Genomic DNA, 25,784 nt, shown 5'->3' with positions numbered 1-25,784 from the left:
CTTAATGAATGATACTTTGGTTACTACTGACAATGACATGACATTCATCTTACCAACTTATTAGCTTGCTCCTTCCCTAGATCCATAGGCGGAGGTAGAGGCAAAACCAAATTAGGTTGCTCTCTAGCCACCTGATACTTTGTATTTCAACATTTTTAGGCTTTTTCTTTATGTCTTTAGTGTACTTTTCTGTATTTTCTAGTTTTGGAACCACTTGTGGCTTTGGTGTGGACAGGGTGCCATGTTTGGGCCATTTAACTCATTGTATCTGTATCTTTCTCTCTAGTTAATATATTAGCCTTTTTGGGCTTTCTATATATATATATATATATATATATATATATATAGTGATTTTAGCTGTTGTTCAGCTGTAATCATTTAATTTAGTGTTCATACTATAAAGGAACCCAAGATTCCTATTAACCTAAAGCTACTGTTGATTATCCTTTCGCACAATGATATATTTTCAGCTAGAATGTCATTAATCCTTGACTACATCAAATAAAAGCAAATTTTTATAGCATAAAGCTAACATGAATAGATTTTCATTTTTTTCCTGGCGTGATATCCATGCATTTTGTGAAACTAATAGGTAATTTGAGTAGACTATATAGGGCCAGAAAGATGATCAATGAATTTTAAAAAAAATATTTATTTTGGTATTTCTTCTTGGGTTTGATCTTCAGCTCGGCTAAGAATTGTATGCATGATTTCACATTAATCCGGCTTTTATATGCATTACTCATTTGTGTATTACCCATTTGACCATTCCTCTCGTCACTATATTTCATCAGGGCTTTGCTATTCCAAAGGAATCTCAAAAGAAAGTTGTGGATTTTACTTTCAATGGGGAGCCAGCTCAAATTAAACACGGCGATGTTGTCATTGCGGCAATCACCAGTTGCACTAACACTTCAAATCCTAGTGTGATGCTTGGAGCTGCTTTGGTTGCAAAGAAAGCTTGCGAACTGGGTCTTGAGGTTGAAATTTAGATTCCTTGCACTAGCTTTTTGTGATGTCTTTTTTATTTAGAAGCAGTTTATCATTCTTTCGGTTATTTAAATAGTCAAATGGCCAATAAGCTGGGGATGACATATTGACAGTGCAGAAAATGATGGGCTTCTGTAATCTAAAACGTTCTCTTATATATGGAAAATCTTGAACTCACTTTATAACCCGTTTTTTGGTCAAACTTCCATATTGAAGATACATGGCATTTTTTGTTGTTAACTATGTTAAAATTTAACCCATCTGTTAAGTTAGATAATTGATTTTACAAGTCTATTCTTCTGTTATTCAAAATTTAACGATGTGCTCTCGTCATCACAAAAAAAAAGCTTTTCACATGTGCAATGTCAATGAATACATAAGGGTGGCCTCTAGTAACTACTAGATGTTAGTGTCCCATCGCAACTTCACGCTTTTTTTTTTCTGGGCCACAGCAACATTTGGGTTTGTGCCAGAGATATGAACCAGCAATTACATGCCTAAGTGTGTTGATACATGGAAAAATTTTCCCTCTTTTTTCCGTACATTTGAGTTTGAGTCATAATTTGATGTACTGATTAGAACTCTCCCCTTACAATTACGAACCAAACAAATTTTGTTTCAAACAAGACCTATCATGTTGACTAGCTTTTCTTCCCTTTCCAAACCAATCAAGGTTGCTCCTAATCCTCTTAGGCAATTTTTATCAAACATTTCACCAACAGTTTTGCTGATCATTTAAGGCTAACTGACCTTATGAACTTTTAAAGTTTTAGAGGTGAAAATTTCTTAATTTAAAAAATGCCATCAAACTTGTAAACCTCCCGTAAATGGTTTTTAAAGTTTAGCCTGCTGATAGCCAAATATAACCCTATCACCCACTTAAAGCACTGTATTTTTGCTTTGTGTGTTATGAGCACACATGTAAAGAGACAAATAGAAAACATGCGAAGAAGATAGAATGGTGGTAGATCTTCTCCATTGATCAGGTAGCCTGAGTTTCTTGTCAAATAAAGTACCTGCGCCAACACCAATCAATGAACTCCTGAGCTATGCTTTCTTTTTTTTTTGTTCTTTTTTTCTTTATCTGATTTGAAAAGCGGAGGGCTGCGTTAGGTAGTCGATAACCAGTATAAAAATTTTGTCGAAGAACTATGACATAAATCATTTAAATAATTATGCCAATGCTAGGGCGTCCCCTGGAAGCAACGAATTGTATGACCCGAATACAGTAACAAGTGTGTGAGTCAGCTGCAGTGATGCCCAGGTGCAACATTAAATAAATTAGTTTCCACATTATGTATGGATGCGGGCAAATAATTTAGTTCATGAAAAAAAATTTAGGATAACAACTTGGAATATTGGTACTCTCACAAGTAAATTAATGAAATTAGTAGATATTATGATTTATAGGAATATAAATATCTTATGCATTCAAGAAATTAAATGAGTCGTACTATAAATGGTGTAGGTGTAATTATAGATAAGATTTTGAAAAATAATTTTGTAAAAATTAGTAAAATTGGAGATATAATTATAGCTCTAAAGATTGTTAATGATATTAGGACTTTTAATATTATGAATGCTTATGCCTTCCTAGCGGGTTTGGATATATGTTCAAACAAAAAAAATTTTTGGAATGACCTAGAGAATCAATGCAAATGATATTTCTTGAAGAAAATTTTTTTTATTAGAGAAGATTTAAATGGACCTTTTGGTAGAATGATAGAAAATTTTAGAAGTATTCATGGTGGCTAGGATTTTGGAGTGACTAATGAAGAAGGCAAAACCATATTGGATTTTGCTTTAGCTTATGGTTTTGTTATTGCTAATATTTTATTCAAGAAAAAAGTTAAACATAGTATCTTTTATAAGAATGTATCTTATAAAACAGCTGACCTCACTTAGTAGGATCAAAGCTTGCTGTTGTTGTTGATAAATTTGTTTAGCAGTATCTTTAATCTGTATTGCTGTTGGTTTCTCTTTGTTTATAGGTGAAACCATGGATTAAGACGAGCCTTGCTCCAGGATCTGGGGTTGTTACGAAGTATTTAGAAAAGAGGTAAATATTAGCATTTGTGCTAACATACTCATTATAGCTATGCTTGAAAAGCACCTAATGCTTTACCACCATCTTTTCAGTGGTTTACAGAAATACTTGAATCAGCTTGGGTTTCACATTGTGGGATATGGATGCACAACCTGTATAGGAAATTCTGGAGACATTGATGAATCAGTAGCTTCAGCTATCTCTCAGAATGGTTGGTTTTCTGTTTTGGTTTGTCAACAAAGCTGCCATTTAATATCTCTTTCCAGGAAATATGTTCCTGTAACTTTTGTGATGATTAATTTGCAGATATTGTTGCTGCTGCCGTTTTGTCTGGGAATAGAAATTTTGAGGGACGTGTACATCCTCATACCAGGGCAAACTATCTTGCCTCTCCTCCCCTTGTTGTAGCATATGCTCTCGCCGGCACGGTATACCATATTAATTTTTCTTATCTCAGAATTACTTACTGAATTGTTAGAATTTTTCTTTCAGACTTCTTTGCTCCATTAATCTTTACTTTTCAGAAGTTTTATGCATTTAGTTTCTTTTGGCAATGTCACGACAACTATTCATCGGAAATTTTCTGTTTTATACCCCTTTTGTTGCATGATTATGGTGTATTCATAAAAATTAGATGATTACTAGTTTTTTGAAATGCTATTCTATGGCTGACTAAATATTGATTTTGAAATATTTTAGTTTAAAATCAAGTTTAATTTGAGTATTTGACAACTTCAAATCTTCATGTTTCTAATTAATCATTTTAATCGTCAGCTTTTTTCTGAAGAAAATTTTATTTAAACCCATGTTTCTATAATGTTAATTCACTAATAGTAATAGTTCTAACGTTAGCTTGAAAAGTGACGCCTTTTGTTTTGAATGAAGTCTAAAGTTCAAACTTCATCTCCCAAAACAGTTCTTTAACCTACCTCTTTTATTTATTAATTTATTTTAAGTTTAGTTGGGAATGGGTTAATGCTGTTGATAATGATATCCAGAATTCTCGATGTGATATGCTGAGCGCTTGAGTTGCTGGCTAAATTTGGAGCTACAGAAGTTTAGAGCTGTATAAGATGTAGTTTCATTGCTCTCTAAGGCATGCTTGCTCTAGAATTTGTGGCTAAGTTTGCGAAGTTGAACTACAGTTCATGCATTGCAATATTCTACAGATGTGATTCTGTGGCAATGTTGTTGGCTGTCAATAGTCTAGTATAGGTAATTACATTGCACAAAGTATTGCTTTTTTACTTGTTTTACACATGATAATATGTTAGGCATACAATTACAATTTGCAACTAAGTGTTAACCTCATTTTTGGTGAGGTCTCTTACTCTTCTTAGAGGCTAGGATCTAGTCTTAGGGTTTCCTACCGACTATCCTAGAGGGTGAGGTCGACCAATATCTCTTACTCTTCTTAGAGCGTAGGATCTAGCCTTAGGATTTCCTACCGACTATCCTAGAGGACTAGCACTGGGACCAATGCCAATTAGAAATTCGAGTCACTTCTTGACTCCTCGCAGTTTCATATCGTCGGTTCTAAATCCTCAACGTTTAGTTGAGTCGAATAAAACCAGCGTGACGAAGCTCGAGGGAGTACCGATAGGATCCGAAACCATAAGAAATCCATTGCGACCTCCGCGCGTATTCGGCACGAATACCACAACTCACTCGTTCGATGCACACAATTATCAAAAATCACATCATTTGCACCCGTAGAAGGCTTTTCGATTGATCAAAGTCGAATCAATTGCTGGAACGATCGATAAAGAGCGATAATTCTAACGGAAATATATAAAAGAATTGCATTCCTGAATCCCTAAAGCCCCTCACGCGATTGAACCCCCCGGCCTCCCGATGCTTCGCCTCTTCTTCCCAATCGCGGTGCCAAGCCTGTGTCCTAGCTCTTCTTCCTCTCGGTTTGGTCGAGGCCTCCTCTTGGTGATGATTAGACCCGAGCGGAAACCCTAACTGTGCCCTTCTCCGTCTCCGGCATGTGACTGAGTGTTGACTCCTCGGCCTCGGCCGACATCCTCTACCCGAGAATCCTTCTTTCCGAAGCCGTGCCTGTCTCTGCAAGCTGCGAACTTCCTTCTTTGGTAGTTTTACCCGTGGAGCCTCTCTTCGAAGCACTTTATTGGCAAAACCTCTTCTTCCTGATGCCTTACGCCCTTGCTTTGTCTCCATTCTCTTCTTTCTTTCTCTCGGGTTGCCTCACCTCCGGTAAGTTATGGTATTCCATCTCCTCCCCTCCTCTGCTATAAAAACCCCTCTTGGGGAAGGGTTGTGAGGTTACAAATATTTGGAGCCTAGGGAAGACTCTGCTGAAATTTCTTCTTGGTCAGGTGCTTGTGGACTTGGTGTTTGAGAGTTCTTTGGCTTTCTTTTGTTGTTTGCAAAGGCTCAAGCAAGGTTGTTGCATCTTTGGTTGGTGATTCCTCCTGCTTGTTTCATCTTGCGTGTGTGCTTGAGATCTTTTGGACTTGGTATTTGAGAGTTCTTTGGCTTTCTTTTGTTGTTTGCAAAGTCTCAAGCGAGGTTGCTGCATCTTTGTCTGGTGATTCCTCCTGCTTGTTTCATCTTGCGTGCGTGCTTGAGATCTTTGGGACTTGGTGTTTGAGAGCTCTTTGGCTTTCTTTTGTTGTTTGCAAAGGCTCAAGCGAGGTTGTTGCATCTTTGGCTGGTGATTCCTCATGCTTGTTTCATCTTGCGTGTGTGCTTGAGATCTTTTGGAAGTTATGGGGTTGAAATTCGGGTGACATCTTGAGCAAGGTTAACTTCTGTTCCTGATTTATATTTCCTGTTCACTTTAATTGGATATGGGCTGAGGTTTAATCCCTCGTTTTGCTCCAACTAATGGACACAGGTTATATCATTCTTGCGTATTTATATGTTGCATGTCTGATCTTCATTTCTTTATAAGTATTAGTTGATTTCTTATAAAAATGCAAGTATCATCAATGCTTAATGGTTGAAAGGTATGAGTGCCAGCACTAAAAGTCGATGGTAAGTTCCTGCTTTAATCTGGTGTAGAGGTGGTTTGGATATTTGATTTGCTGTGTCAATGGTAACTGTTGCTTCTTCTTCTCGTTGGGTTAAAATCTTTTTTTTTTTGTGATATAGTCGGGTTCTCATACCCCTTTTATCTAAAAGGCTGGAGGGATTCAAAATCGTTTTAGATCACTAGCTTTACATATGGATTGGAATCGTAGTGACTATTATACATGAATAATCCTCACTCCTCGCCGAAGCCTTTGTATCACAATTGTATTTGGAAAATCTTGAAACATTTTATATACTTTCAACCTATGCATGAAGGAAATGTGTTTATCCTGGGTCAATGAATAGGACAAAGTCAATTTTTCTTTTTTTAGCTAGGCAAACTTGATGGAAGGTTGTGTTTATCTTGGCTTAAGGCATTCATGCACTTGTCTCACATGGGTTACTATTCTACTAGCTCTGGATTTCTTTCATATACAGGAGCTTGATTTGTTTGGGTTATGTGAAGAAATTATAAGAGATTAGGTTGGATCATTGTTATGCTGGCTTTAGTTGCTCTGGTTGCTTTAAATTTCATGTGAGCACTTTGGATTCCTTTTGCTTCAGATCGAGTTTATAATATCCCTGTTAAAAAATGCTGGGGCTGGTTTATTCTGGTTTTGGGAGGCATTAAATGCTGTCTTTTGGAAAAATTTCTTGGGCGTTCTACTTACTATTTGCTAGCTGATTTTCCAGTGGCCTCGCATGCCATCTTTGGGGGTCGGTTTAGCATTGTTTTCAGGTGTCCTTGAAATGCAATGTTTGAGGCAATTTTTTGGCTGCTTTGCTCAACTGTCTTGAGGTTGTTTGGGTACGTATTTTTGGGTGCTTTCTTAGTCATTTCTAGAGCAGTTTTGGATGGCTTATTTGGCTGATTTCGTGGCATTTGTGGGCATTCTTTGTGTCAATCTTGGTGGTTTCCCTGCTGCCCCTACCTGAGAACACCTATTTGGGTTCCTTTGTGTTGGGCTGGGTGATTCCCTTGCTGTCCTTGCCCGAGGCTTCCTTTGGTGCTGGTCTTATTTAATCACTTGCTGTCCCTACCTGAGAGCAGCTAATTGAGCCCATGTTGTGTTGGCTTGATGGTTTCCTTGCTGCCCTTGCCCGTTGGTTTGGTGTATCCCTGCTGTCCCTACCCAAGAACTGCCTATTCGGGTCTCCTTTGTGTTGGCTTGGTGGCTTCCCTGCTGCCCCTACCTGTGAGCAGCTAATTGATTCCCTTCGTGTTGGCTTGGTGGTTTACTTGCTGCCCCTTCACCTGGAATGTGTAGGCCTGGCCTTCTTGGTGCTGATTCTGTTTGACCCCTTGCTGTCCCTATCTGAGAGCACCTATTTGGGTTCCTTTGTGTTGGCTTGGTGGTTTCCTTGCTGCCCTTGCCCGAGACCCATTGGGCTGGCCCTCTTGGTACTGATTTTGTTTGGTTTCCTTGCTGCCCTACCCGAGAATAGCTATTTGGGTTCCTTCATGTTATGTTGGGTCTATGCCTCATTAGAGCTGTTGTTTTGAGATAGAATTGGATGCTTTAATCTTTGTGAATTGAATATTGCAATCTTTGTTGTTTGGAAGAATTCGAGTGCCCCTTCTCGAGGATCGTTTTATTAGATGTTTGGAGAGAGTTTCAAGGCCCAATTCTTCGAGCTGAATTGACTGCTCAATAAAAAAAAAAAAAAAAAAAAAAAAAAAAAATCCTTTTGATATGGATTGGGAAGGTTTAGTTGCAATTTGGGGCATTTCAATACACCTCTTTTGGATTGTTACACCAGTAGCTTGGAAAGGAGAATTAGCTATTGACAAGTGTGCCCCATTTTATTGCTCATTCGAGGAGTCTCATCGTGTGAATATTTGAGGCTAACCCTCCTATCATTTTGGCTTCCTTCTTAAACTGATATTGGATGCGGGTTTATCTTCCTTTTTTCATTTCTTTCTTTTCGGTTCGCTTTCCTTGCTTCTTGGTTTGGTTTTAGGTGCTTATGTCCGAAACATAATCGCACATATATAGCTGCGGATATATATGAACCATCAAGAAAGTCGTAAGTTGGATACTTTTTTTTGGGGTTTAGGCCTTGATGATAAAGACATTCGGCATTCACCAACACCAGACTAGCAGAGCACCCTTTCCTTCTTAGGTTCTTGACGGTCCTAACCCGACGGTGCAATCGACTTGTGGACAATCATATTTTGTAAAAATGATAAGAACAGATACACTATTTACAAAAGTATTCTGATTATAAAAAATAGATATTACTTTTACTTATATGCATGCCAAAATATAAATGTTAAGTAATATAATTTGATTGTCCACTTGTTAATCACCGGTACTGCGCTAAGAAGTACTCTCCTAAGTTGGTATTGTAGGAAATTCTTCTAGTTGAATATCGAACTCTATACATACAGGTGAACGATAATTGCCTTCGGAGTTTCTCGAGAATACCTAAATCTGAGTCTGCTTCGACCCGAATGCTTACGGTTTTCTTTTCTTTTATCGGATTTTTCGTGTGTTTCTTACGGTTTTATTGGGGTCTTTGTAGATCATTCGTGATTTCCTTCGGATTTTTCTTGTGTTTTCGATGGTTTTTCTTTGAGTTTCGTGGGGCATTTGTTGTTTTTCTCTAGCTTTTCAAGTGATGTTCACTATTCATTCTCGTTTATATAAATTCATGCTTACACATTCCTTAAATTTTTTTCATTATACTCGTTTACTTGTACCTGCGACACTGACCTCATTTACAGGAGCAGCCGACCCGTCAGGTAGACAGGTTTGTTTTATATTTACAGCGTTTTGCTTTCTTCACTGCACACTTTACTGCATATATATATAGTTCATGCTTGCGATGCAACTATTTATTGTTTACTGCATTTCGTAGCATGTCTCCCTTTTATTAATCATGGTGCTTCTATAGACTTACAAGGACATTTTAGGATAGATGACAATAGGACACCTGGTTTAGGAGACACCCTATAGCGAACCACTAACCCAATAACCACATATTTATTCACACAACCCTGAACCTATAATCGATATATTCAGAAGCTTAGAGTAGTTTTTCCAAGAAGCGGAGCGTGGAAACAAGCGGGCAGAGAGCGGTGATCGAGACCACAACAACGAGGTGTAAGACGTCTCTTCAGAGTTAAGGTCCAATCGTAGGATAGTTGGGAAGTCATCGGGGTTCCCCCCGGATTTGTGACATCCCCTACCTTTCACTTCATTAACTCCTGAAATTAACTGTTCCTATTTTGAACCCCCCTCCCTCCCCCACTTTGATTTCATCTTATTTAACCTCGAAAACTTAAACTTTATAATCTTGAAGGCAAAATTACTAGTCTTAATCGAGAGTCTTCTTAGGTGATTTCAATTGTCTAAGATGTAATCAACTATAGGGGTTTGCCTCTATAGGAAACTTAAGGAACCAGCTTAAAGTAAATCCTATTTAACTTTCCATGTTAATAGGGGAAGTTGTCAACTTATAAAAAAAAGTTTCGCAGACCAAACAGACGTCACAAACTCTTTAGTTTATGTGGTTAAGCCTACTAACAAACGGTATGTTTATCCTTCAGATAATGTGCTATTTGCGGTATCGTGCTCAGCCTTCTAAACTATCAAACATGTGAGGTCCATTAGGTTTCACTTTTCTAAGTAAAAAAAAAATTTATTATCATTTTTCCCAAAATTATAGTCATATAAATTAAATTGAAACATTTTTTTTCAAAGTTAAAATACTATTTTATAGAATCATATACATATAATTTAAATTAAATCTTAAATCATTCAATCACCCAATAATTTATTTCGGCTGACACTAAGTACACTTGTTCTAAGGATGATCGGGCCTTCTTTTACATTGAGAAAATGAACTGTGTTGTGTTTGCGAGTACATATGCAGAATCATTTAGAGTAAAATGCATACAAAATAAATGATTAAAATAAAAAAAAAGAAAAATAATCTCAAAGATGTATATGCACTTGGTTTTAAATTGGACTATTCATGGCCGCATGACACATTCATCTTGAGAAGAATCAAAAGAAAAAACAAAATTTTAAATAAGTAGATCTAAAAAAATATACCGAATTAATTAAAAATAATTAAAATAAAACTAATAAGGAAAATGATGGAAATATAATTAGTGGTTGTTGGTTGGATGAAATAATTCTTTTTAGTTGGTGGGGAACATGCTTAGCCTTCCAATCCACGTAGGAGATGTGTCCCTAAGATCTTTATGGGCCAAATCAAGGTGAGAAATGGCATCAGAAAGGGTGGTGACGTAGAGGTTTTGAGTGGCAGCTAAGGCAAGATTGAGGAATAGGAGAAGGGGAAGCTGAAGGTTCACAAATTCATTCGGGATTACTGACAAAAAAAAAATTGCCGGAAAATCTGCCACATAAATCTGCTGGAAAGTTCGATGGTAGATCCATCTGTACGAGTAAATTTTCTGTGGTGTTTGTTATCATCATAAATTGTTAAAATCAGCAGATGAAAACCTTGAAATAATGTCTTGTTGTCAGCCAATCTAGTTGGTCTGGAGTTTGCTTAACAAGTATGCCTCCCTATAATCAGCCTCGTAGCTGGCCCATTGTAGTTGTTGCCAATTTCAGGTTCGTTGTAGTCCACCTCCTAGCTAACCTTTTTATCGGAGGATATTTAAATAGACATTTTGGTAGAGTGGTAGATAATTTTAGAAGCATTCATCGTGGATATGACATTGGAGTGACTATTGAAGAAGATAAAGAAATTGAATTTTGTTTTAGCTTATGATTTTATTATTGCTAATACTTTATTTAAGAAAATATATGAACATATTATCACTTATGAGAAATACATTTAATAAAATACAAATTGATTATTTTCTTTTAAGAAAAATAGATCGTTGGGATGTGAAGATTGTAAGGTCATTTCAAGTGAAAATTTAAGTATTCAATTGATTATTAGTTTTAGATTTTAGGATGAAGGGTTGAAAGATGAAAAACACAATGAAATATTGCCATATAAATTAAATGAGGGAACTTAAAAAGTCTCAAATAAAATTATCTTTATGAATAATATTCAAGATCTTAAAATTTGGGATGTTCATGAAGAAGTTAATATTATATGAGATAAAGTAACGAGTGTTATTAAACAAAGTTGAAAAAAGATGTACTAAGGAAATCAAAAGGAAATATTTTTATGAATAAAATTATTTGGTGGTGGAATAATAATATTCAAGAAAAGATAAAAAATAATAAATTCTGGTATAAATATAAATTTAAATGTAAAAGCTTGGAGAATTATGAAAATATAAGTTGACTTGAAGTGAATCTAAAAGAATAATTTGTATTGCTAAAAAAGTGATTTTAAAGATCCTTATAATAGATAAGATACTAAAGAAGATGGAAGATATATGTATAAATTTGTTAAGCAAAGAGATAAGAAAAAGTAAAGATTTAATACAAGTTTAATGTATGAAGGATGAAAATAAAAAAAAAAGTACTTTTCTTACATGAGGATATTCAATATAGGTGGGTGAGATATTTTGATAAATTTTTCAAGAAAGATTGTGAAATATGATCGACTTTTGTGATCTTAATATCATAAATAATAACAACAATTTATTTTCACCGTCACATTTGTAAAAATAGTAGTTGTGGAGGCTTTTAAGAAAATAAAATATGGAGTAGTAGGACATTATAGTAATCCAATAGCAGTGTGGAAATGCTTAGGAGATCTTAGATTTTTAAACTTTTTAATACTATTATAAAAACTAAAGTGATGTCTTATGAGTGAAGAAATAGTTTGGATTCATACACAGAGGTCATTAGTGAGGAATTAGGTTAATGTGTTATACATAAAACTTATGGGAGAGTATAATTGAACAATGTGACGACGTGATATAGAAATTTCACAAAATTAATTTGGATTGATGTTGGTAAAGCCTACTATGGAAGATATACATTTATTGAAAGGTTTGATGGAGAAGTACATAGAGAGTGAGGAGGTTTTTGTTGATTTAGAAAAAGCTTATGGTAATGTTCCTAGAGAAACATTTTGGAGAATTCTAGAAAGAAAGGTGTTGATATTGCTTATATTCAAGTCATTAAAGATGTATGTAGTAGAGCTTTTACCTATGTTAAAAAAAAAGGGAGGATTGACAAAGCTTTTTTATATTTGAGTAGGATTACATCAAGGGTTGATTTTAAACTCGTATATTTTTGCTTTAATTATGGATGTTCTTATTGGAAATTTATAGGAGGATGTACCTTGGTGTATGTGTTTCGTTGATGATATCTTTCTTGTGGATAAGATTAAGGATAGAGTTCAGGAAAATTTTTATTTATGGAGGTTAATTTTAGATGGAATAAATGGAATGTAATTTTAGTAGTAGTAGATCTAGTAATGAGATTGTAACAATTGCTGATTTAATCATTAAAAGGTGCAAACGTTTTTAATATATCGAGTCTATTGATCAAAGTGATGGTGATATAGATGGGAATGTTATTAGTAAAATTCAAGTTGGATGATTGAAGTGGAGCAATGCATCAAGCCTATTATGTGATGGAAAAGTACCTCTTAGACATTAAAATAAGTTACATGTTGCTTAGGTTAGAATGTTTAGGTGGATGAGTGTATATCCATGAAAGGATTGGTGTAGCTCCACTGACAGACAATATTAGAGATAGTCGGTCTTAGCTAGTATGGTCGTGTTAAACGTCGACCATATAAGACCTTGTTAGGAGAGTAGATGTTTTAAATGTGACTTATGTTAAGAAAGGTAGATGTAGACTTAAAAAGACTTGGGCATGTTGTATAAAAAATTATCTTAATTTATTAGAATTATTTGAAAATATGACTTTCAATAGGACACAATGGTAAAAAAGGATTCATATAGCATGTTATGTAGTGTGGAGCCAAAAAATTTCAAGCAGCATTTAAGGGTGGCGCCAAGGCGCCAACCATGGACACTTACGCCCTATAAGGGCTTAGAAACAGAAAGGCCGGCGGCTATGCGCCGGACATTTGGCGCATATACGCCTACTATAGAGCGCTTGCTGCTTCTTTTCCCGAGAGACCAGCGTATAGATGCCAAATTTGGGCGCATAAGTGCCCGGTGAGATTAATACAAAAACTGGTTTTTAAGCCAATTTTGATCAGGTTCTTGTGGCTTGCTGTTTCTTTTTTCAGAATTCTTCTACGAGCATTCCGATGAAGGTGATGAATGTCGAAGAGGTAGATTTTGGTGATTTGACGTGATTTTTGCATCATATTGGAGAGGAAAGATTGTTGGTGTAAGTCCTGTAAGTTTCTTTGTGTGTGTGGAGAAAAAACTTGTGTAAGTTCTTTGTAAAACTTTCTAATTACATAGTGAAATTTGTGGTGGTGTGGCTCCATAGTTTTTTCTTATTTTTGGGTTTTTCCACGTAAAATTCTTATGTGTCTTTCTGGTTGATTTGATTGTGCTTTCTCAAATTTTTTTGTTCTGGTTTTCGTCAAATCCTGTGATTCTATTCCATAGTCAAATTAGAAGTTGACTCTTTCGAAGTAGTTTCTTTAACGTAGCCGACCCTACTTAGTGGGACAAAGGCTTGTTCAATTATTTTTGACTTACAATAAGTTTGTATTTTCTATTCTAGAGTTTATATCAATCAGTTCTAATAAGGCATTCAACGAAAGTGTTATATCTCTCGAGGCTTTTTGGAAACACCTATCAATTTAATCTAGATATAATTTAAATGCTCATAATCATTCATAGAATACAATAAAAATGTTGTAAAATTTAGATATATATCTAAACAAAGAAAAGTATCAGACCATATCTACTATCAAAAGTGAATGTTTTATCTGCCACCTTTTTATTAGTGCATCGTGACATTGATTTTGTGACTCAGATAATCATTGTTAGAATGCATGTACTCCCCTTTATCTCGATCATCATTGGAGCAAAAGTTTGTAGGTTTGATAGTGTGTTTTTTTGGGAAAGACAAAGTAATTATTCTTCTTAATTTCATAGAAGACAATTAGGAAAATGTCTCCCACATTAATAAAGCAATAAAATCCGTCATAACTCCCCATTATAAATAAGGAAATTAAAATTATTACATACCAATAATTATGAATCCTAAAAATCTAATATAATAATAATATAAGATACTAAAATTAAAATCTTTCTAAAAAATCCAACACTCCTGCTCAAGCTAGAGTATAGATGTTTATCATGCCCAAATTACCTACAAGGGGCTAAAAACTAGGCTCGAAAAGCCCTTTGGTGAAGATATTTACTATTTTTTTGCGTTGTTGGAGTGAAAGACATGCAATTACCTCCACAATCAATCCTTTTTGTTTTGTGCAATCATGTTGCACTAGATTTTCTACAATGCTTATGTCAACTTTATTGTCATAGTACAACTTCATTGACTTGTTTATCGGGATCCGTAGCTCTTTAAGAGCTCTCTTCAGCTATAGTATCTCACACACTCCATTAACTATAGCTAGATGTTCTGCCTTGGCACTACTCACTGCCACCATATTCTATTTCTTACTTTGTCATGTAACTTGAATTTTTTGGACGTAAGTACAGTGTCCATAAACATCAATCTCTTGTCAACAATTGAACTTGCTCAGTCTGCATTGTTTTATGAATTTATGTTCTGTTGTGTAGTCTTTTAAAAGAGTAAACCCTTATCTGGTGCACTTTTTTGATATCTGAGAATCATTTTAATTGTTTTAAGGTGTTTTCAGAAGATGGATGAATAAATTGACTTACCAAACTTACAACAAAGGTGATATATGACCGTGTATGTGAAATATATATCATCTTTCCCTCTAACTTTTGATCTTGAGTTGTATTCACTATGTCGCCCCCTCTTTCTCATATCCCAGTTTTTTGTTTGAGATTAATTGGAGTGACTGTAGGCCTACAATCACTCAGCTCTGTTTCTTTTAGACAATCAAGAACATATTTCTATTAGGAAATAACAATTTATTTTTTTGATCTAACAACCTTCATTGCAAGAAAGTACTTTAGAGATCCTACATTCTTGCTCTAAAAAACTAACGAGAGGGAAGTCTTCAACCGATTTATTTAATATACATCATCTCAGGTGAGGATTATATTTTCCACATATACAATCAAGGCGGCTATATTCTCATTCTTTGAATGTTTGAACAAGATTGTTTGATTTCCCCGCCCTTAAGTATATCCTGACCTTTAACTAATAGTGTAAATTTCTCAAATCATGTTCTATGTGACTGTTTCGACCGATATAAGGGTTTTTTCAGCATACACACATTTGTGTTGAACTTCTCACTAAATTCTAAAGATGCATCACTGTATGCATTTCTTCTAAGTCTCCATTGCGAAATGTATTTTTTATATCCAACTATGTTTGGGGCCTATCAAGATTAACTGGAACTAATAGAAAACTCTTCTTATAGATTTTAGTTTTGTTATTGTGGTGAATGTCTCTATGTAATCAATGTCATAGGTCTATGTGAATTCCTTCGTAACCAGTCGAGTATTGTATGATTCTAAAGAACTATCAGAGTTGTACATGACTATAAATACCTATTTGTATCTGATAGTTGTCTTTCCTCTAAGTAGATCAACTAATTCCCACATGCCATCTTTTTCATGAGCTTTTATCTCTTCAAAAACAACATCCTTCCACTCATGAACTTTTAGAGTATATGCACAATATTATGAATATCCATAAACGATAATTGTGAGGTAAAAGCGTTGAAAGTGGACGAGAGGTTTTCATATGACACATAATGGGACACAGAATTCTAACTAGGCTTAGATTCAGGACTATAAAACACAAAATTAGTATGTGAAGTGGACTGAACATGGCTTAAATGATTAGTGATGACATTACCTGGGTTTGGGGATTGTGGACAGTGTAAAGGATTTGTAGACCTTTTCTTTTGAGTTGTCCTTTACTGCGAGCAGACAATATCAAATGGTATCACAGTTGTAGTTCTTTTTCTTGTTTCTCCTTTGTTGTGAACATCATTTGTCCTTGATTTGAAGAAAATTCTAAAACTCAGTTGCCAAATTTTTATTTTGTTCCCTCCTTGAAGATGAGGTGAAAAGAAAAGTTATAATTAAAAAAAAGGTCATCCATTGTAACAAATATTTTTTAAGAATTAGGATCAAATCATTTATACCCTTTTTGGTAAGGAGCATAATGAACAAACACACATTTTGAGCTCATGATTCAAGTTTTTCTTAATTATGAATGTGAACGGCGCAATACAAACAAATATCTTTAGAGGTAGAGAAGATGAGAATCAATTCTTAGGAAATATTTTTTTAAAAACATTAAAAGGTGTTTCAATGTTTAAAACATTATTGGACGCTCTATTTATAGGAAATTTAGTTGAAAGAACAATTTAACCCTCAAAGATATTTAGGTATCTGATTGGTGAATAGCAATGCCCGACCTATCTCCAATAAGGGCTTGTTTTTTCTTGCAGCCACCCATTTAGTTGTGGAGTGTCGAAAGAAGAGCTTTGATAACTTATTTTCTTTCTTGAGAAAGAGTTGACTCAAAGTATTTTTGAAATACTTTTAGCCATCATCACTTTGTAATATTTGAATGATTTTTTGAAATTGTGTGTTACATGATGTAAACGTTTTTGAAAATTGTTTTTACTTCAAATTTTTCTTTCATTAAATAAACCCAACTTAATATTGTGCGATCATTAGTAATTTAAATCATTTTTTTTCCAGAATATGTAATATTTTTTACAAGGATTCCAGATGTCAAATGAATCAGAGTAATTGGTGTACGAGATTTGTATATTTATGAATAAAATGATGCACGATGATGTTTTGCAAACTGACAAACTTCATATCGAAATAGAAACTTTTTTATTCTAAAGTAATTTGAGAACAATTGTTTTAGAGATTGAATACTAGGATAACCTAATTTATAATGTCATAACATAATTTCATTATCTTTAGAATTAGAAATAAAATTTTAGCTAGTAATTTGACATTGTCTATTAGAGTCAAGTCTATCTTCAAAATAATAGTTTCTTTTTTCTTGAAACTGCCAATCATCTGCTCCTTAGTCAATTCCTGAAGCTCATAGCAAGAATAATATAAGTTAGCTTGATATTGATGATTAACAGTAATTTTACTAATAGACTATAAGTTACACGATAGATTATGAACATGTAGAACATCACTAAGAATTAACAATGGAGAGAGTTTGACTGTTCATAATCTGATAATTATCGAGAGGGAACCATCCACAATTTAACTTTTTATTGTTTGCACAAGATCCATCGGAGAAACATAATTTAGAACAATCAGCCATATGATCAGTTGCACTAAAATCAATTATTTAAGAATGAGAAAAATTAGGGATAGTACATGACAAAGTAGTGGCTAGAGAGTTTCCCTTATGTACTACAAAACAAGATGGTGTTAGGGGTAATTTTTTAGATTGAAATAATTTGTGCAAGTGCTCTAATTGATTCTTGGTGAAAGGGATTGCATTTGAATTAGCAGGTGGCTCTTGAGTTTCCCTAGCAGAAGCTTGATAAGATCGATCTCAATGCTTGAATTTTGATTTCTAATTTGCAGGTTTCCCATGAAGTTTCTAACATTTCTTCTTTTCGTGTCGAGTTCTCCTGTTCAATGTTACCAGACGAGTCAGTATTGCACAGCATAATTTTCTTTCTAGACTCTCAAGTCTAACTTCATAAAAGACTTCTCGAACTGAGCGTAGAGGTTTCCTACCAAGGATTCAACCTCAAACTTCATCAAAACTTCGATTAATACCCACTAAGAACATGTAGACAGTTATTTTTTCTCTTTTTTGTAGTGAGTATAATCATTTGAATTCTTCCAAATGTCTTCATAGCATTGATCAAACTCCTGTCATAATGTTACAAACTCATTGATATATGTAGTAACATCACAATCATATTGGTTAGAGTTCCAAAGTTGAATTTTCAACTTAAAAAGTTGAGATGAATTCTCTAAGCATGAACAAAGATCTTAAACAGCCTTCCAAATATATCGAGCAGTGGGAAGGAATAGACGAGATGTTTCTATGATAAGTTCCATGAAGTTGATGAGCCATGTTTTTACGAGAGCATTTTTGGATTGTCATTTTTTCAGAATTGGAGTTCTAGCTGTGGGTTTTGGGATTTCTTCGATTAAATACCCAATTTTGTCTTCCATCGACCGTATTAAGTATTATAATTGTGAGATAAGGTGGTAAATTCTTATGAAAATATTTAGTCTATACACCTATGAGTGGAGCGCAGGGTGAGATGAGATTGTTTTAGATTTATTGGAATCGGCAATCTAGAATTATTTTGAACTCTCATCGTTATCGCTAATTTGCATGGCATTCTCAAAATCTGAGAAAAACAGCCTACGTGTAGTGGCTATCTCGAGGAAAACAAGAAGCAAGCCTTAGTTTTGGATGTGGGCTAGGTCTGCACAACTTTGATGAAGAGGAAGGATATGGAACACCTCTGGTATTTGAATGCCACGATCCCCGCTCTGTTAGTTTTGCGATCCTGTCGTTGTCATCCCAACAAGCTTGAATCGCGTGCATGTTGCCTACCTAGCCGTGATATGGTTCTCCAAGTCCCGCTACGTGGTCGTTGCCTTCCCAATAAGCTTTAATTGCAACTTCCTTGTAAAGGATTTCCTAGATTTGCGGTCTAGTCATTGCCTTCTGAATTAAGCTATAATTGAGGTTGTATGGCGAGGGGTCACGAAGCAGAACCTGAATTGAAGATGTTGTTGTGATCAGGGCTGTCATACCATGTGATTTTTAGATGGGAAAAATAATTACTCTTTAATTTCATTGAAGACGATTACAAGATAAATAGAGGGGGATGACTCCCATATTAGGAAAGCAATAAAATCAGCCATTACTCCCTATAATACAAAAGGAAACTGAAATTATTATATACCAATAATCATGAATCCTAAAAATAGAAAATAATAATAATATAAGATTAAAAATAATATCTCCCTAAAATATCCTACAGATAGTTTATATGGTCTTTGTATTCCTTTTGGTCTTTAAGATCCAAGTGATCTCTATGAGCCAGATGGTCTCTTCCTAGTTAGTTCAAATTGGGAATGATTGATGTATGAACTTATCTCAAGAAAATTTCTATAAGCCTACAGTCTAGAAGGCCATCGTTCTTTTGTTGATTTTTTTCTGAGGCACTGTCGGCGCTAAAAGGGGGTAAAGTTAAAAAATGTTGTGGGTGGTTTGTTCAAAAGTTGTCCGTAAGAAGCTGTCGGTCGCTGGAAGTCCCGTCGCCCGCTTCGGAAGGACGTTTTAATTTACATATATATATATATATATATATATAATTTTAGAAAAATATGAAATCAAACTGACCTCATATTTTTCACAGTTTAAATGAAAGAGCACTCTACCTCAAATCTTGTATCTATCCCGAGGGATAAACACAAGACTTGAGGATGATACTCAATCAAATAAACTAAGAAATATATGACATCCGTTTGGTCTGCGCAACCGTTTTATTTGCCGATAAGTTCTTATATTTAATACAAAAAATTAAATAAAGTTTATTTTAAGCTGGGTTCGAAAAAGCTTCCTATAATAATTACATCTTAAAGTTAATTACATCTTAAATAACCGAAGTCACCTAATAAAACTCTCGATAAAAATCAGGGAATATTATCTTCAAAGATGTCAAAAGGGTAGAACTTTTTCAACGGAATCGGACGGAGAAGTGTAAAGGGGAAAAACTCGAATCTGGAACATTGTTGAGGAATCCAAACGAAAAAGAACTAGGGGAGGTCGTAGATCCGGAGACAAACCCCGGTGACTTTCCAGTCTATCCTATGGTTTGGCTTCAGTTTCAAGAAGAAGTTATTCAAGTGTTTCATCTTGCCAATTTTATTTAATTAGGGCTTATACTTGCGTGACACAGTCACACAAGTCGCCTAGAAGATATGAGGGTTTACGTCGTATCGGACGACTACCTCGGAACCTAGAACGAGTTAGGGCTTAAATTGCACAGTCTGCTGTGCAAAGGCCTAACAGATAAAGTGAGGTTTTATGCTGCATTAAGCAAACAACCTCGAAATATTATGACTTGTTGTTTAATTTATAGGAAATGAATGGTTTTGCTGGGGAAAACATGTTCTGCTGTTGAAGATGTTCGTGCTGCCCACTGCGCTAGCTCCAAGCTCACCGACGTGACGAGTTTAAGTTTTATAGGGTGTCCAGTTATGGTGTCAAATCAAACGACCCTATGGTTGTAGTCCTCTAAATGTCCTATATAAAAGAAGACATGCTTAAAGCTATATAATATAAAATGTGCAGGACAAACAGTAGGATGCATGTAGAACAGTAGTAGACAAAAACAAGACTAGTATGACATGATGTACAGGAAGAACAATAGCAAGTAGAACATGAATAATATAACATGCTATACAGTACAGTAGCGGTAGAAACATAAATGATATAACATGTTGTACAAGAAGAACGGTAGCAAGTAGAAACAGGAAAATAAAGTACTGTAAAATATAAAGCAAACAAAGCAAACTTGTATGCCTGAGATCCGATGTTCTTTAAGTATAACAAGCCTAAGTGCATCTCAAAAGCGAAGTCCGGAAGAAAACGTCATCCAAGAAATCCAAAGAAGAGTGTAACAACGACTCATGATAGAAAACTCGAGGAAATCAACGAAAAAGACTCAAGTAAAAGAAAATCCTGGAGAAATCTCGAAAGAAAGGAAAAGTAACACGAGTGCCCTGTCCCAAAGCTTCGATAAAACAAAGAAAAAAAGATTCGGATGAGGGGGACTGCATGCACTCGTATGGGACTAGACTCAGCTGTATATTCTCGAGGGTCCACGAAGGCTACTCGATCACCCGAATGTATAGAACCCGCCACTCATCTAGAAGTGTGTCTTGAACCTCACTTAGAGGGCTATTTCCCAGCCTAAACAGATACTCGTCAGGTGGACAACCAGTTTTAAAGTATGTTTTAAGTTTTTTTAACATGCATACAAATTTTAAACATGCAAAGAAGAGTTATAATTTTTTCTTTCGTAGAAAAGTATGTTTTTGCTTGAAAAGGGTTTATCAAAACTTATTTTTTTTAGAAATTTTCGTTGTCCACGAGTCGATTACATTGTCGAGCGTGGGACTGTTAATCATCTGAGGAGGTTCGAGCCAGCTCCCGCTAGACTTATGTCGGTGAGTGAAGGATACATCTTATTGTTCATCAAATGCTTGGATCTTGATGTTATAGGATAGGTCATCTTTCTGTTCTATCTTCGGTGTGTCTTTATCATCAACACCGTACGCCCCAAAACGACTGTTTGCGACCTTGCTTGATGATTACACGTATATCAAAAGGCTATACGTGGACACTTATGCATCAGACATAAACATTAAAAAGAACGAATCAAGAAGCAAGGAAAGAAAAGAAAAAAATGAAGTGAGAGAGAGGAGACATTGATCCATCTAAAACACCAAAAAGGAGAATGGATCAGTTCTCAAAACTCGTATCGAAGAGACCTGGAAAAGTAGGGCCCAAGGTCTTTCCTAACAAACATAAAAAACAAGTTCGCGCTAATTTTCCCAAACCCCAAAGACATATGATTGATCAAGTTCACCAAATGCTTTTCCAAAATAAGGTTTAAAATCTCCCACACTTCAAAAGAAAGTGACTTCGGGGAAACCACCACCGATATTTCCAAACTCATGCCGAAATCAAAATTCTCCCACTTTCGAATTAAACTTTCGAATTAAAGAAGTCTCGTATATCAAATAAACATGAAATTTTCCCACATAACCTAAATAAATGCTCAGGGCCGGGGCCAATAGAGGAGAGAAAGCAACCACCAAGGCCCTCGGCTAAGACAAGAAATAGGGCTAAATGAGGCTCACGGCTAAGGCGGAAGATAGCTTCCAAGACTCATGACCAAAGGCAACCCAAGGGGCAGCGAGTGAGACTCACGGCTAAGGCGACTAAAAGAACCACCAATGACTACTATGCTTTCCTGACAAACATAAGAGGATAACTAAAGTGATTATAATTTTTGGGATGAAAAATTTGATTCATCCACAACACTCAAGCCAATCAAGCCTAGCAAGAAGGACCAAATCACACCCAATGATAGGGGCCTCACGGGTAAGGACCAAAAGGGGAGGCTCACAGCTGAGGCAAACCCAAGAAACAACAAGTGAGGCTCACGGCTAAGGCAAACCCGAGGCACAGGAGCAGAGGAGGCTCACAGCAGAGACCTGAGGCAAACCCAAGGAACAACAAGTGAGGCTCACAGCTAAGGCAAACCCGAATCAATTCCCTACAAGTTTTGATATACATATGAAAGTGTAAAATATCACCAATCTCTCAAAGTAACAAGTTTGATCCATCTACAATCATTCAAATGATTCAAACTCAACAAGAGAGGGTAGATTAAACTCAAGAAACTCCAATAGGTTTCACGAGTAGGACTAGGAACCAAAGCCAGTAAAATCACCTCCAAGCCACCTCTCGGGTAAGGGCCAAACAAAGCAAACCGAGCTCCCAACTAGAGCCAAACCGAGCCCAGCAGGGGCCAAAATCGAGCCCAACAAGGCTAAAATTGGACCCAAGCATTGATATTAATTCAGGCTTTAATAGAAATTAAAATTCCAGCCACTTCTAAACAAATTGAAAATCAGTAAGAGCCCAAAGTGAGCCTCTTAAAGCTAGCAAAGAAAACTTCAACACCTCAACAAAAAGTCAGCATCTCATGCTCCTGCAATGAAAGCCGAATGCCCACACAGCTCCAAAACCGAGCCATTACAAGCCAAAACCGAGTTTAAGAAGCACCAAAATCACATCCAACAATATTAAAATCCAGGCTTCCATAAAAAAAAAATAGAGTTCTAGCCATTTCAAGCCAAAGCCGAGACTCCAAACCAAGCCAAAATCGAGTCCAACAAGGCTAAAACAAGACCCAAACATTGATACAAATTCAGGTTTTAATAGAAATTAAAGTCCCAGCCACCTTAAGGTAAAAATGAGCCATCCAAAGCCGAGGAACAACCTGCATGTCTAAATATTCCAAGCATGAAATCATTCCAACAAATATTTGAATAGGGGAGGTGCCTCACGAGGAGCTAAACCAAGTCCTCAAAACAAGCTACTGCACTTTCCAAATTAAATAAATTTTCTCATAGCATATATTTCAAGCAAGGGAAAGCCGCAGGAGCTAAACCGAGCCCCCACATATGTATAGAAAGTAAAGTGAACTCTCTAGCATTCATTTTAAGCAAGAGCAAGTCTTAAGATGCCAAAGCCGAAACCCTCTAGCATGCATGAAAGACCCAATAAATTCTTCAATATCTCATGCTAAACGAAAGATAAACGAAAAGTTTCACAATACACATCCCAACATGTTTGCAAGAGGAGCAGAAATTATTCTAAAACCATGCTTTAATTATCCAAATCGCTGTTGACATAATTATGATAGGATAAACAAAGAACATGCCATATATCCATCACCTTAAGCGAATATCCAAGTCTAATTTCTAACACATGCTCACATTTCATCCTTCACATGCGAATATCTCAAAAATATATGAAAGTAAAGTAAACTAGCATATTGTACCATCCAGCAGGGTCATGCTCAAAGGCTCGGCAAAGAGAAAACCGAAAGGAAACAGGGCACTGAGAAGGGGGGAAAAAGAGTACCTTCCTTTGATGCAAATGTAAAGCACCGCAACACCAGATACCCCCTCAAAGAGATGCTCTCACAGAAATTTCCTCCTAAACTCCTCTCACAGCCAAAATCTCTACCCCTTTCTTTAGAAAACTTTTCAACAACCCCCAAAATTCCAAAAGAAACTATATTTATAGGCAGAGAAGAGAGGAGAAGAGAAAGAAGATCACCCCATCCACCCCAGTACTCGAATCGGGCCAAAGAAGAAAAGGACGCATTCCCTGCTCACAGAAGGCGAAGCAACCGAAATATCTAGCACCAAGCGGCGAGCCTAGTGGCAGCGAGGGAAGTATCGGGGCGAAGAGAAGAGAGAGTTTGTCATTCAAGTGTACCAGGGAACAAGCTTCCCAGAGTCAAACTACCAAGAAAAGGAAAACCATAGCTCCGGGAAGGAGGGTCGCGGGCAGAAAATGTCTGGCAAGGACGAATGAGAAGTCACATCTCTCTCTCTCTCGAGTGGAGGGGGATGAACTCGGTTGGCTCGAGACCGAGAAAGGGAAAGGCCAGCACGCGAACGTGAGACGACTAGGGAATAAAGAGGAAAGAAAAAAAAGTTAACTAATATATATATTAAATATATATATATAGATATATAGATATTAATTAAAAAGATTTATTCGCGCGCGACGACGCGACAAAATGGGTGTCCTCCCAGGGCAAAATCGACGTTCTGGACGCGCCGGCGCAGTCCGTTTTGTCATCCGGGGTCGCTCGGACGACGTCGTCGACAATCAGGCCAAAAACGCTTCAAAATTCAAATTTCACAAAATTTCAACCCGTGATCGATCGTTTCAAAAGGTTTATTCGAGTCTTCGACAAGTAACAGTGCAAGCGATGTGAATTGTGGCGACCAGACGTGTCGATTCTCCGAATTGCAAGATTTGTTCGCGCGGGAGTGCGAATTGTGCAGAAGGCCACCTTAAGGCTCAAAAGGTCCTATAGGAATTTCTTTGGGGTTTCCTCATCTTGGTTTCACCCTTCTAAGTGCTAGAAGTCGATATCACACACGCGAAACTCCAAAAGGGTAGAGAAGTGGGTTGAATTTCTAAAACGAGGCGGGTCCCGTTTCTTAAGTTCTAAGATAGTCAAAGGGAGATCCCTAAGGCTAGATCCTAAATTCTAAGAGGAAGACTAGACCTCACAAAAAATGAGGTCAACAGGCACGTCATCATCATCATTGAGGTTTTTCTAAGTCATTTAAGGTGACGGGATGTGGTAACATTCTCTTATTGGATTCCGTCCAAGGAAAAAACATCATGAAGTATTCCTTTGCCAAAATTTATGGTTTGTTTCAGTTGAAATCTCAGGTCTTTAATTTGTTTGCCATTTCATTTAACTTATCTTTAACTCAGTTAAATTTTTTTTCTCTCATAGTCATCTTGATTTCTACACTATTTGTCATACACTATTTGTCATATACTAAAATAGTTTTCTCATGTCTAGGCAATCTTTCATTTTCTTGTCTCAATACTCAAAAGTTATGAGGGTAACATGATGCTAAAACAAGCACAATTGCTGAATGCAATGCAACCACCAGGATAATATTATACACAATTTAGAATTAACTGCTTGTTTCAAATTTCAAGTTCATACATAAATTCAGATTTAGGAAAATGAATAAAACATAAAATAGAGCGAATAGCTTTCAAAACTTCATTTATTCATATGTCAATTACACAATCTAGATTACTCACCACCCAAGAAAATAATTCTTGGCAACTCACATTCTTATTTTGCATGCCTATTAGTTACGAGATGAGTTTCCTTAAAAAAACTTATGCATGCCAATTAACAGAAAAGTAGTCCAATTTATGAAAGAAATGGCACTTTATCACTGAGTACGATCAAACTCATTTTTCAATGGCGTTTCAGAAAAATATTAAACAAACCTCTTAGAGTAGTTTGAAAAATTCCTAAGAAAGAAGCCTCTCTTGTTTTTCTTTTCTTTTTCGTTCTTATTTTTCCGTCTTTATTTTCTTAGTCACTCACGGTTAAGTGACGAGGCAGAAAG

The 25,784-nt window shown here is 36.0% G+C and overlaps 1 protein-coding gene across 1 annotated transcript in view; it reads left to right on the top strand.

The window, feature by feature from the left end:
- Nucleotides 1-25,784, top strand: part of LOC110025544 (aconitate hydratase, cytoplasmic-like) — a gene marked incomplete at its 5' end in the record, with an annotated part of 87,173 nt that overhangs the window by 57,768 nt on the left and 3,621 nt on the right. The window contains 4 exons of the mRNA XM_020726091.1: nt 795-980; nt 2,982-3,049; nt 3,130-3,248; nt 3,344-3,465. Of these exons, the coding sequence (XP_020581750.1) occupies nt 795-980; nt 2,982-3,049; nt 3,130-3,248; nt 3,344-3,465 (495 nt within the window). The remainder of the gene's footprint in view (nt 1-794; nt 981-2,981; nt 3,050-3,129; nt 3,249-3,343; nt 3,466-25,784) is intronic.

The sequence above is a fragment of the Phalaenopsis equestris genome, unplaced genomic scaffold (genome assembly GCF_001263595.1).
Source record: "Phalaenopsis equestris unplaced genomic scaffold, ASM126359v1 Scaffold000301, whole genome shotgun sequence".
Taxonomy (NCBI): domain Eukaryota; kingdom Viridiplantae; phylum Streptophyta; class Magnoliopsida; order Asparagales; family Orchidaceae; genus Phalaenopsis; species Phalaenopsis equestris.
Note: the sequence above shows the minus strand (reverse complement) of the source record. Positions and strands in the feature narration are given on the sequence as shown.